Genomic DNA, 14,391 nt, shown 5'->3' on the forward strand with positions numbered 1-14,391 from the left:
GGCCCCGAGCAGACGTGCTCTAATAGCATCTGTTCTGTTTTTGCAGAAACTCAGCCGAACGTACGACACTTTGCACAGAGCCTACAACAAGATCATGGAGGTGATCCAGTCGGGCCGAAGGCTGCTTGGAACGTACTTCAGAGTGGCTTTTTATGGTCAGGTAAGGTGGTCCACATGCAGGCTCCTTTATTTGAGGTGGTGATCATTATTCTAGCCAACTGTATTTTACTGCCATTAAGAGGAAAATACCATGTCTTTGTTTTTTTAAATGTCTCAGATGTTCCTGATCATGAGAATAATGGCAGCTGTCAGGTCAGTTAAGCGCAGGGCAGCCAGTTCAGCAGTACACTTTAGAAAAATGCTTAAACTTTTCCCTCTGCTCTACTAAATATCAATTTTAATTAGAATTTATACGTTCTTTTAAATGAATTTTGCTTACTGATTTTTTTTTAATGTATACGTTTCTTTTCCAAAGAATAAATGTAATATTTTTCAATATTTAATTAAAAATAAATTAAATATATTTGTTATTAAACTAATTTACTAGTTTAATAAAAAATGTAGAAGAATCTATTTTACAATAAATATGCCTGTTTTAATTTAATCAGTGAAACCATTTAGTGCTTTGAAAGCCACCAGCGAGGGTTTAAATGTATCCTGAATGCAGGCGGGAGCCGGTGCAGAGTGAACAGGATGGGAGTGATGACCAAAGCACATTAATAAAAGTTTAGTGGAAGAAAAAGGGGGAACAGCCAGCAGGGATGAGTGCAGCTGGAGAGGGTGGTCAGGAAAAGGCCGTCAGCAATGTGAGGACTGAGGCTGGAGTTAGAGCTTCCAGAGCCACCAAACACAGATGGATCCTGGACCTGGTCTTCAGACGTCGCCTTACCTGGGCTAAAGAGACAATGAACTGGTCTGCTGAGCAGTGGTCCAAAGTGCTCTTTCCTGATGAGGCAAAGTTTGCATCTCATGTGGAAATCCAGGTCCCGGAGTCTGGAGGAAGAACGGAGAGGCACCAATCCAAGACTCTTAAAGTCCAGCGTGAAGTTCCACAGTGGGTGATGTGGCAGCCATGTTGTCTGGTGCTGGTCCACTTTTCTGGATTCAGTATTTTATTTATTTTTATTTTTTTATTGATTTCGTGTAATACTCTAATTTTCTAAGCTATTGATCTTTGGGTTTTCATAAGCTGTAAACCATAAACATCAAAATTATATTAAAACACATGTTGAAATATCTCACTTTGCATGTAATGAATCTATGTAGTAAATTAATTTCTCTTTAAAGTTGAATTACTGAAATAAATTTAGTTTAGCGTGATATTATATACTTTTTTAAATATAATATTACATAATAGCATGATTAGTTTTTTAAGTATTCATTTATAATTTATATTTAAAATTTTATTTTATTTTACTTTTTGATTTATACATTTAATTTTTTTTTTATATATTTAATAAATTGAAATAATTGTTTGGAAATTTTTTAATAAATTAGTTAAATAAAATTGGCATTTATAAGAATCAATTCATTTATAGTTTCCCTTTGGGGAATTATAAAGTGTTTTTATTTAATTTAAGGTTTTTGTTTATTGATTTCGTAATACATCCTTTGGAGTCACCCTCATACCAATATGGGATATAGCTGATCCTCACATGACCCCCATGAGAAGATCTGTCAGACCCTGGAGAGGGAGCCTGTTTATCCACGAGTCAAACACAACGCTTGATGTTGTTTGTGGATTTAGAGGAAGAAAACAGTGATCTGTCCCACATAGTGTCCATCCATAAGGTTCTAGCCAGCCCCTCCCACACACCCAGCTACTGTGGACGAGCAGAATACATAGATTAAACTTTTAATACGTAAAAAAGGAGAGATGAAGGGAGGAGGGTTTAATACACAGCGTTCACATGACAAATATCAAAGGCTGAGAGGAAAAAATATCTGACTAATGCAAACTCATTTATAATAAAGTCCTACTTATATGTAATACATGTATATGACATTAATTATGATTATTCGATGTAATAGTTGAAACATAACTGATGCTAATAATGATAATCTCTGATAAAGCAGTGTAAATAACATTAAATTAAAACTAATGTCAATATGGGAAAATACACACAGGTTTTAGACCAATGATCACTCAACTCCGGACCTCTTGGGTCCACTGCTGCAACACATGAATGCTGTTTACAAGAAATCTTACCAACAGATGTGTCACAAGAAGCCTGGTAACCGTAATGTTCACATAGTTTTATTTTTAAGTTCCACTTCATTTAGAAAAACAACGGGTTGCGGAGTGACCTGACAGTCCAGTCAGTTCTGGATAAACCCAACCACTGTGTTCTTGGGAAGTTCTTGTCACTCTTGTCTGGCTGGAGATGGATTTATCCCTACTAACATCACTAGCCCCTCAGGGATGTTAAAGACATTTATAGGTCAAGTCTTACAGCGAGCTAAGACAATGAGATTTTTACCAAACACATATGCTTTCTTTCAACAGTTATTCTTTGATGAAGAGGATGGGAAGGAGTACGTCTACAAAGAGCCCAAACTCACCGGTCTGTCTGAAATCTCCCAGCGGCTGCTAACGCTCTATGGGGAAAAGTTTGGCCCCGAGAACGTCAAGATAATCCAGGACTCAAACAAGGTGCGGTAAATAAATAGAGAACGGGAGAAGCTGGGAATGTCTGGGATATTCTCTCTGTGGTTTCTGACTGTAAGTGGCAGGTTGCAGTTATAAATACTTTATTTGGCTTGACTGTCCTACTTCTGTTTATTTAGAAAACAACATTCATGCAAAGACAACAAGGGAAATGTTCAGTTTCTACCTCCTGAGACATTGTGATGCTTTAAGCTTGGAGCAGCCAAAAGTTGAGAATTTCATCGAGTTGCTTTTGGATTACATTTTTTTATTATTTCTCACTAACTCTTTCATCAAGTCAAGCCTCATCTGCTCTAAGCTTCAGTCTCTAGTGTCATGTTTTCCTTGGTGTCTGTAGTTTATAAAAAGTTGATCACTTCCTTGCAGGTGAACCCCAAAGAGCTGGACTCCAAGTTCGCCTACATCCAGGTGACCTTTGTCAAGCCGTACTTCGAGGAGAAGGAGGCACCAGAGAAGAAGACAGACTTTGAGAAGTGCCACAACATCAACCGCTTCGTGTTCGAGACGCCATACACACTGTCGGGGAAAAAACATGGCGGAGTGGAGGAGCAGTGCAAGAGGAGGACGGTCCTCACAAGTACATGAAACACACTGTGTCTGACAGCTGCTGCTGTTTACCAACTGCACTCACCTTTCACCTGAAGCTGTCATGCATAAAAAAAACAAGTTAATTTCTGTTTTTCTTCTTTGTCAAACATCAGTTAAACGCGTAGGATGCCACATGACGCATCACTCATACGTTCACCTTTGTTATTACACTGCATTTGTATGTGACATGAAAGACAGCTGATTGTATGATCCTCTTTAATCCTTTTTAAGATCAAAATCCACAGCAACTTTTGTTTTGTTTACCAGTTCATGTCCACCACACAATGGACTGGTAGAGTACACTGTTATGCACCAAGAGCCAGCCAGCGTTACACATTAACTTTAATGGCTGGTTAATTTAACAGTTAAAAGACTATCACACCCTAGTGACAGCCGCCCTCAGGCAGTTTTATTATCTGTTGTTGACTCTACATATAGTTTTTCTAATTTGCATGCTCAGTTTGCAGATGAGAAACAAATACTTTCACTTTGATCCAGTAAAGGTAGATGCCAGGCCATTGTGAAAAATGTTTTTTACTTGTGAATAATGACTCCAGAGAGTTTGAAAATTACTTTATAGCAGCAACAGCTAAACAGCACACCTGCAAACTGCCAAAACTTGTACCTTTTATGGAGGTGACACCTGATTCACTGATGTTGATCAGTAAATCAGGTGAACTCAGCTGCTACTTTTACCCTCTTATATCAAATGCAAGCCGCACACGTGCTTAGTTCTGTTCACGCTGCTTCTGCATTTTGTCTTTTTTGCCTGCACATTCAGATGCGTGACATGAATCAACCAGTTTGCCTGCTCTCTTCTGCAGCTCTTAACACTTTCCCATACGTGAAGAAGCGTGTGGAGGTGGTGGGGGAGAAGCAGGTGGAACTGAAGCCCGTGGATGTGGCGATAGATGAGATGAAGGCTCGAACGGCAGAGCTGACCAAACTCTGCTCCAGCCAGGAAGTGGACATGATCCAGCTGCAGCTCAAACTGCAGGGCTGTGTCTCTGTGCAGGTGAAGGGTTGAATCTGAAGATGGATAAACATTTTATATAACCTGTTGTTTATCTTTTATTTACTCCCCCTTCCCCAAATCTTAACAATATACTTTGTACTTGACAATGTTTGATTTGGGCATCCCATTTCTTTAAAATAAAAAAAAAAGCCTCGTTAGCCACTACTGCTGGGCTTCGTGGTGGAGAGCTTTTACAGAGCCTGCTGATGCTATCTGCGTATAATCACGGCCCAGGAATGAATAACAGTCTGAAGCATGCTTTGTTGCAGGTGAACGCAGGTCCCATGGCATATGCCAGGGCATTCCTGGATGAAAGTAAATCCAACCAGTCTGGAAATAAGAAAGTAAAAGAACTTAAGGACATCTTCAGGTACCCCTGTTTCCTCATTATTACACAATGAAGGTTCATGTTGTTGCTTTGAGGTTTTTTAAGTCTGTTTTGTTGATGCTTAATACCTGTAGGCGCTTTGTCGAGGCATGCAGCATGGCTTTGGACATAAACGAGCGTATTATCAAAGAGGACCAGTTTGAATATCATGAAGGGCTGAAGTCCAACTTTAAAGAAATGGTAAAGGAGCTGTCAGATATCATCCATGAGCAGGTAACTTTCCCTTTTTGTGTTCCCAGCCCAAATAAGTCTGCTGGGTTTGTCACAACCAGGTGTGACAAGCCCAGAAATCTGCATGCATTCACCAAATGATGTTTCTGCTTTTGCCTTGTCTTAATTGTTGCTCAGTATTTAGGTTTTTGTTTATAGAGAACAAAGATTCTCTCAGCCACTGGATGTATGCTACAATCCTCATCATAAACAAGTGGAGATGCTGTGTGAAAGCAAAGAAAAACACATCATTTAAGCCCTATATAGTGTAATTTATAAGAGAGAGGTTAACTTTAAATTTAGGAAACAAAATACTGAGAAAGTTTTTTAAAAGTTGATATAAAAGAAAACTGGTACATCTGTGAGAGAACCATTAGTGATGAATGACAGAAGCAACATTTAACACACGCCAGCTATTCAGGCAAGACTTCACTTATTTAAGCGATGATGCCAAACCACAGCATGGCTCAGATCTGTTAGCATCACCGAACATTTTCTGCATTATGAAACCCAGAATGTGAAAATGTTTTCAACCTTTCTAAGAGCTAAAGTTGGCGTTGAAATGTAAACATGTCAAAAAACAGAATGTTTAACAAACTTTAAGCCGAGACTGATTCTCCTTTGTTGCTGATCGGTGTGAGTAGTGAAAGGAAAGGTCAAAGTTTATCCACCTTTGATTCATCTCTGAGCTGGTACAGGAGGTAGTGACAGAGGGTGGAATCGACCCATTTCTCAACACCGTGTATTAACACTTTACTACTTGTGGCTAACTGGGGAGATGGTATGAGGGATAAATCAGACACACATGCACCAACACTGCTGAGTTAACATCACGTCTTTGTCATTTTGTTGCAAAGACGATAAAGTTCTCCTCTGACACTGCAGTGCTGTCAGTTTGTGAAAGGACATGCCAGCATGAAACTAGACTGGCGCATTTGGTACATTTGTTAATGGGTAAAGTGGTTTAGAGAGGGGCTCATCCTCCAGCTGGGGAGGATATGATCTGTAAAAGGTTTCTTTCTGTTTTACCAGACTGAGTTTTGCAGCCGTCATATTAATCATATTATTATCATTACAATTTGTTGTCTGGCTGATCCACTTCCACAAAGAACTTTCTGTTTCAGTTTATATAAATAACTTTGCTGGTATTTAATCAGAAGACCTTTGCAGGCTCACATACTCCTGCCAAACATGTTCATCAGACAAACCAAAATGACTAATACTGTGCAAGGAAGGTGCAAGACGTTTTTAGAGCTTAGATGCAAGTTCACACGCCAGATACCTTAAAAAGTTGGGCAGTGTGATTGTGCAGATCAGGGCTAGCCTACTACATTTCCCATGGGCCCAACCGTCATAAGGCTTTGGTCAGTGGGCCGCACTTTCCCCCCTACTGTTACTGGATTTACAATTAACACAAAGTGCCATTACAGGTCCAACATTTTTATTTAAATCACATGAAATCACAGTAACGTGACCTGATAGTAGGAAAAGTAAACATAACCAGTTTATAACTATCGATATGTTCTAAGTTCTCTGATTGAGACAAAACACACAACAGGCAATTTTTGTGTTTAAGTGTAAAAAAAACTTCACTGGTGGTTCTAAGTGTTTTTTGTTTATTTGTCTTGCGAGCATCAAAGCCTGGTGGATATTCATTGTTAAATTTGGTGTGGGACATCATGAAGTGTCTCTGCATATAATAATCTGTATTCACTGAGCAGATGCTGAGATTGCCCTCAGTATTTTTGATGTGTGCATGCAGGACTGGTGTGGAACCAACTTTCAGCCAGGAGTTTTATATTTAAGACCAGCCACTTCTTTTTGATCAAACATCTGTTCACTACTTACAATCCTGCAGTGTTTCTGGTGAAAATGAAGACATTAAAGCCTAATTTCCTGTATTAATGCACCAGATTAGAAAAATATCAACTACAGAAGTTAGTTTCCATGCTTTTATTCATCCTTAATGAAAGGGCCGTGACTTGCAGCAGGTGCAGAAACTAAACAAACAGATCTCAAGAAACCAAACTAAAGATCAAAATTTAACTCAAACCACTCCCTCTCTCCCATGTCCTCTTGTCTCTGTCCTCTTTGCTTTGCTCTATACTTCCTGCCTCCTCACCTGTCTCTTCATCCACAAGGCATATAGGAAAGTTTTCTACACCTTCCTTAGTTTCTCTTTCTGTTCACTTTAGATTTGACCCACTGAAATGTTTTTCATCAAATACACAAATGAAAAGAAAATGTAATGTATTCATTAATGCACACATCTACTTTAGAGAGACAGTAGTTCTGCTGTTTTCTGTCATGTTAAATGGAGTCAATAGATGCCTCTGGAATAACCAAACATCTGTCTGGTTAGTAGCTACACTGGGTGGACTGGGACCAGCCAGTTTAGTTAGTTTTAAACAACACAGGGTCATACACTTTAGCATCTTTTCATCCCTACATTTACAATTACTTAGTTTAATCATCATTTCACTATTAAAAAGTTGTTTTGTTTCTTTGAATAGTGAGAACTGAATAGTTTAATGACACCTGACGTACACTGCAGGTAATCTTATCTGACTGAATCTAGGTCTGTTGAAATGAGGCGAAGTGATCTCAGTGACGTATTATTCCCAGGAATGCATGCAGCTGTCGGTGGCGCCTGTCTGTCTGTTATATATGTATGTATATATGTATATAAACAATGTGCAAACCAAAATAGAATTTAAAAAGTAGAATAAAATGTCAAGTGGATGGAAGCAGCAGATTGATCCTGGTAGCAGCTCTTCCTCGTCTGCCTGAGATGACTTACTGAACAAAGTGGTGGAAGTTACCAGGAAAGATTTCCTGTATCTGTCCGTACGCCAGCGTAGCGTCTCAGTCTGGTAGAGGAGGAGCTCCACACAGCCCAGAGTGTGGTGGAGAGGATGGTTGGTGTTATCCATGATGGAAACCAGTTTGTTCAGCGACCTCCTCTCCACCACAGTTTCAAAATTGCCCAGTTTGTACCCAGTGAGGGAGCCAGCCTTCTAAGTTAGTTCAGTCTGTTGGTGTTGCTGCTTCCCCAGCACACAGACAGGCTAATTAAAGATCTCTAATATTTGGATCTGAGTCGTCTCAGGAAGTAGAACCTGCTCATCTTGTACACAGCATCCGTGTTGGCTTTCCAGTCCAGTCTGTGGTTGATGGTCAGTCCCGGGTACTTATAGGTCTCAGCAATTACAAGATGACATCATTGGTGGATGTTATAAACCGACATTGTTGGACCTGGATCATGTATCTAATCTGGTGATCCAGAAGGTTAGAAATATAGAGGGTACTGGGTGGGCTGTTGATCCTTTTTGGGGGTTTTCTTCAGTGGGTGACACTATGGCAAAGATCTGGGCTCGCTGGCTGCTTCTAATATTTTCTATGAAATCTCCGTTTAAGCATCTGATATGTAGTTTATGTTCTAATAGGAATGAGTTGATTAGATTTGTAAATCATATTCTGTACATTCTACACACTTTTAATAATACTTTTAATATGTTTTATTGCAATTAAATTCTCAAATCCTCTGTTGTTGTTGTTGTAGTAGTACTAGAAGCAGTAGACACAGCTGATATCCCCAATCAAGGACAAATGAAATCTACAGACACGCCCTGTCTTTAAGCTGATATGCAAAGTTTCTATAGTTACAGTCTGTAACACAAACAGCTGTACTGGTCTGTACTGAGCCTCTCTGTAAAAGGTGGCTTTGTTTGGGTGTTACCTGCAGAGAGACATGTCTGGATCAGATGATGTTTATCTCCCTCTGAGGTACAATCACAATTTAACATTATACTGTGCTTTCCAACAAACAGAACCACAGCATGTGTTTGCAGCCATAAAAGCAATAAACGGAGGGAAAGTCCTCCCGTTGGTGGTGATATCCTTTTTTTTTTATGGCAGGAAATGTATAGTTGGAATAATGTAGGCCTAATTTCATAAGGCTCAGGCCGTGCGTCTCGCTGTAGCTTCATGTTTAACACTAAACTACTCATAATGAGTTGAAACAGGAAACAGTCAATTTAACGTCCAGGAATTATTGAAAACTGAATTTTCTCTTGAACATTTCCTGGAAAAATTATTCCCCCAGTCACAGCGGATTTACTCACACTCTCATCAACCTTTTTGTTAATTTGTTTATTCTTGAAATCCTTTTGTTAAGAATCACATTGATGGGTGTGATGTTAGTAAAAATGAGGAAACACTGCAGCAGATGTGATGCTTATGGTATCTGAGCTGTGGGAAAGCTTTGAGAAGGTGTTTGTACGTGCTGCAGCGTCACTGCAAACACATGCACTTCACTTTTTCCTATTCAGACTGTCTTGTGGGTTTATTACAAAACGACTTCTTTCACCGTGTTGATTAACAAGCTGACGTCTGACTTTAACTAACCAGAATTACTTTTTCTCTCCAATTTGCTGGCCTTTAGCTTTAAGGAAAAACCAGGTAATGGGATTATAAGTTGTGTGTTTAAGCTCAAATGTATCAGTTTTGTATAAATATAATTTTACACTCTAATTCGTTTTTAATGAAATACTTCATGGTTAATGCAAAATCATTCCAAGTTAAAAAACAAGAGTGAATATTTGTGTAGTTATTGATCATAAACAAGTCAAAGAGAGTGATGCAGGTGAGTGATAATAAAATGAAATGCAATTATGTAGGCAAAGCTTGGCGTACCAAGGTGGAAAGTCGTTTTGGCAAGATGTCAGGCACTGTCACCTTGCTTGATTTCCTCTTTTGACAAGCCTATCTGGTTGTTGTGAGTCACCAGAAATGCACATCGTCTCCAACAAAGGCACAACTCACGGCTCTGGAATGAATGCAAATGAAAGCTGCCTTTAAGCAAATTGTGTTTTATCTCTTTCATATCTACACGAGATTAAAATAGATATTGCATCTTGTTAAAAGATGGTTTCTGCATCAGTCACGTCTTGTGCTTCTATGTCACAAAGTTATAGTAGCAGAAACTGTTTTTCCCAGATTGTGAGCCCACACACTGCATGGTTGGTGCCCGTTAAAACCAAACTGATGCGCCTGGTCTTCATCAGGACCATCCGGATCCCTTCAACTTCTCACTGAGGACCACCTGTTTATACTTTCTCATTAATGCTGACTTTAAACTACAGAAGTAAATAATGAAAAGCAAATGAAATCTCTTAAGTTTAATAAATCACTGTGTTTTTGTTCTTATCAAAGATTACTTTTCATTGAGGGCAATCATGCAGCCTTTTTTGAGCATTGCCTTTTAATTATGTTGACAGGAATTACATCTAATAGTTTACCCTGAACTTTTTAAAAGCTGAAAGGGTGTACATAGTTTCATTACGTGTGATGAAAACAGCCTGCAGGCCTTTTACGTTTACATTTCTAAACTTACTGTTTAACTGCATTTTCCCGTCTGCTGCACGGCCACTTCAGTTTAATGTCTGCTGCAGCGACAGCTGCTCGCTTGGAATGAGCTCTACTGTTAAATAACCGTCAGCATAAACACAACAAGTCAGAGCCAAGACCATGTCTCTGATTCTGGTTGTGTTTGGTGATTCAAAGAGAGGAATAATAAAAAAATAATGAAATGTGACCAGGCTGCTGCAACAAAATAGAATAGAATAGAAAGCCTTTATTGTCATTATACAGCATACAGTGAGATTTAAAGAGCAACTCCATAGAAGTGCACACATAGTAATAACAGTGTAAAAAACACAATTTAAGAACACAATATGAATAGCAGCTATAAAAATACCCTCATGACGCAAAATGAATGATTACACGTGAGCAAGTAGGTAATTATTACACCAGTCTGAGGCAGTAGGTGGGTCTGTGCATTGGATAATACAAGGAACGTGATCAGCACAGGAGCGTCAGTGCTTGTTCACTGATAGCTTGTTCAAACCAAACTTTTTTTTTTTTTTTTTAGCATGGTCACCGATTGTTTGATCCTGCAGCCACTTTTAGATCTGAACTGCTTCAATTAAGATTTTTTTTCTTTTTTATTGTGATGAAGTGTGCCTTTACAAAGAAATAAATATTAACTCAAGGTGTCAATGCAAAATACGTTCTACTAACATACACAAGGGAAAAGAAAACAAAGAAAGCAGGTAAATACATGAAAACATATTAAAATAAAAGTATAAACACACATACAGTTCTTCAGATGGCAGAAAAAGAAATATTATAATAAAAAAAAAAATTAATATTATTATAATGAAAATTGCTCAACTCCATCATCCAAACAGTCATCCTCCATCATCCTTAGGCGCCCCTCCTCCATCATCCAAACACATTCAGTCCCTCTTCATTTTTCCCACTGGATTTTGTGTGGTTTGCATGTGTTGCCCAACACCTCGCAGCATGGTATCCCATCATACATGACGATGCCTCGCAGCATGGTATCCCATAATGCATGACGATGCCTCGCAGCAGCACGGTATCCCATCATGCATGACGATGCCTCGCAGCACGGTATCCCATCATACATGACGATGCCTCGCAGCATGGTATCCCATCATACATGACGATGCCTCGCAGCATGGTATCCCATCATGCATCATGCATGACGATGCCTCGCAGCACGGTATCCCATTGTGCATGACGATGCCTCGCAACACGGTATCCCATCGTGCATGACGATGCCTCGCAGCACAGTATCCCATCGTGCATGACGATGCCTCGCAGCACGGTGTCTCATCGTGCATGACTATGCCTCGCAGCACGGTATCTCATCATGCATAATGATGCCTCGCAGCACGGTATCTCATCATGCATAATGATGCCTCGCAGCACGGTATCCCATCGTGCATGACGATGCCTCGCAGCACGGTATCCCATCGTGCATGACGATGCCTCGCAGCACGGTGTCTCATCGTGCATGATGATGTCTTGCAGCATGGTATCCCATCATGCATGACTATGCCTCGCAGCACGGTATCTCATCATGCATAATGATGCCTCGCAGCATGGTATCCCATCATACATGATGATGTCTTGCAGCATGGTATCCCATCATGCATGACGATGCCTCGCAGCACGGTATGCCATCATGCATGACGATGCCTCGCAGCACGGTATGCCATCATGCATGACGATGCCTCGCAGCACGGTATCCCATCATGCATGACGATGCCTCGCAGCACGGTATCCCATCATGCATGACGATGCCTCGCAGCACGGTATCCCATCATGCATGACGATGCCTCGCAGCACGGTGTCTCATCATACATGACTATGCCTAGCAGCACAGTATCTCATCATGCATGATGATGCCTCGCAACACGGTATGCCATCATACATGATGATATCTTGCAGCATGGTATCCCATCATGCATGACGATGCCTCGCAGCACGGTATGCCATCATACATGACGATGTCTAGCAGCATGGTATCTCATCATGCATGATGATGCCTCGCAACACGGTATGCCATCATACATGATGATATCTTGCAGCATGGTATCCCATCATGCATGACGATGCCTCGCAGCACGGTATGCCATCATACATGACGATGTCTAGCAGCATGGTATCTCATCATGCATGATGATGCCTCGCAACACGGTATGCCATCATACGTGATGATGTCTCGTAGCATGGTATCCCATCATGCATGACGATGCCTCACAGCACAGTATCCCATCATACATGATGATGCCTCAGATGTTTCTGTAAAATCTGCCTCTCATTGTGACTCATAGTGTGTTTTGCTTCCATCTCAGATCTACCAGGAGGGCATGATGCGTTCCCTCCTACAGAACTCCCTCCATGTGTTTCGTGCCATCAGCGGGACATCCACTGACCTGGGCTGACTTCTTTTGCACCCCTCGCCTCCCCCCTCTCAGCCACACAGTTATGCATCTCTATCCGCTTTTCCCATAAGGATCTGAACTGAGTGATAACAGGGCAGCCGCCTGTCTAGGCTTGCTAAAAACACCCCCTTCCTTCCTGGTGAAGATGCAGTTTGGCTATCTTCAGGATCTCTGCTGGATAAAGAGTGAAAATAGAAGAAGTATCTCTGAGAATGTAGTACAGCAACTCTGAACGTGTGCATATGGGGTTAAAGTGTCAGACTGAATCATGTTGGGTTTTCAAGCACTTTTTTTTCTGATGCCCCCTCCCTGCAACGTTCACCTAAGATCTATGCAGGACACCAACTTCCCTCCAGAATCAACTTTTTTATTTTAGTCTAAAAGCTCCAGTGGACTTCTCAAAGACGAAAGCATCTTTCTGTTTTGTTTGTCTTGGATCATTTGTGCTAGGTTCACATGAAAAGGTGAACCAGCTCGACTGGATTGTCTGTAAATCAGCAGCTTAATGGTGAGCATGAGGACCAAACGGCTGCTGAAAGTCAAAGTTGTGCAACAATGCTGTGAAAGAATTTTAAGTACATTATAACATTAAAAAAAAATCTCATGATAATAATGTCCTAAATTATATAAGACCAAATGAATATAGTTGGATAAAAGATAATCTGATCATGAATTGTATCAGTACTGTCAAACATTCGGATCACAGCCATGTGATAATTTTACTTCAGTCCAGTAAGCGAGTCCAGCTCCTCTAATCTGATTTAGATCCAGTGCCTTTGTGCTCTGCCTTCTCAAAAGCCTTTTTCTGTTTCAAGTGTTAAACAAACCTGCACTAGCCGGTTACTCAAAGTATTTCACAAGTGCTACACTGAAACGAGCAGATAGATGAATAATATTTAAGCAGATGTACATAATTTCTTGACATGCTGTAAACTGAATTCTGTATTCATCTGTTTGTATGTACAGTACTGTATGTATGTATGTATATTTCTGTCCAAAATCTGTCTTAGCTGATTTTTTTCTTAGTTTTTACTGCATTGATCATTGAGATGCAGCTGCTGGTTAAACTTACTTTGTAAAGCTTTTTATCAATAAAACATGAAAATATTTACATGTAAAAAAGTGAATATGACAAGTGTTCCTCCATGGGGTTCATTTATTGGTTCATAGGCTTAATTTGAAGTCTTCTTGTTTAACTTTAAACTCAACACTCAACATGGAGTCCTGAATCCCATCTGCGTTTCCATAACTGGGCTGCCTGCAGACGAGGATTACAGATAACCAAAACTACAAAAAAAAAAAAAGACTAAAACTAAGTTTATGGTTGGAATCGTGTCAATGATAACGATTCTGTTTGACACATAAATTATTACTGTTTAATCTGTATTTTTTGTTTGGGTTGAAGCTGATTGATCGTTGTGAACGCTGCAACATCTGTTCAATAATCTGCTGCGTTCCATTATTTTCAGTTTGTTCATAGCTCCAATTCCAAAAGAGTTGGGACACTGCAAGATGTCAATAAAAACACAAATCTCATAAGCTCATATTTTATTTCCACTAGAAGATAAACATGTCAAATGTTGAAACTGAGATATTTTATCATTTCACAGAAATATGAGCTGATAGTGAATCTGATGGCAGCAACATATCTGTGAAAAGTTGGAACAAGAGCAACAGAAAGCTGGAAAAGTAACTGGTACAAATA

The 14,391-nt window shown here is 39.9% G+C and overlaps 1 protein-coding gene across 3 annotated transcripts in view; it reads left to right on the forward strand.

Moving 5' to 3' along the window:
• The window catches only part of dock11 (dedicator of cytokinesis 11), an 85,957-nt gene extending 71,735 nt beyond the window's left edge, over positions 1–14,222 (forward strand). For 2 of the 3 annotated variants that reach the window (XM_041985411.1, XM_041985412.1), the window contains 7 exons: positions 47–160; positions 2,507–2,653; positions 3,035–3,245; positions 4,081–4,271; positions 4,541–4,641; positions 4,734–4,872; positions 12,597–14,222. In XM_041985411.1, the coding sequence (XP_041841345.1) occupies positions 47–160; positions 2,507–2,653; positions 3,035–3,245; positions 4,081–4,271; positions 4,541–4,641; positions 4,734–4,872; positions 12,597–12,686 (993 nt within the window). In that variant the 3' untranslated portion in view covers positions 12,687–14,222. Of the gene's footprint in view, positions 1–46; positions 161–2,506; positions 2,654–3,034; positions 3,246–4,080; positions 4,272–4,540; positions 4,642–4,733; positions 4,873–9,313; positions 9,331–12,596 lie in introns of all 3 variants that reach the window. The other variant, XM_041985413.1, reaches the window with a different exon arrangement.
• Positions 14,223–14,391: the final 169 nt, after the last annotated feature.

This window comes from Melanotaenia boesemani, chromosome 5, assembly GCF_017639745.1.
Source record: "Melanotaenia boesemani isolate fMelBoe1 chromosome 5, fMelBoe1.pri, whole genome shotgun sequence".
NCBI lineage: Eukaryota > Metazoa > Chordata > Actinopteri > Atheriniformes > Melanotaeniidae > Melanotaenia > Melanotaenia boesemani.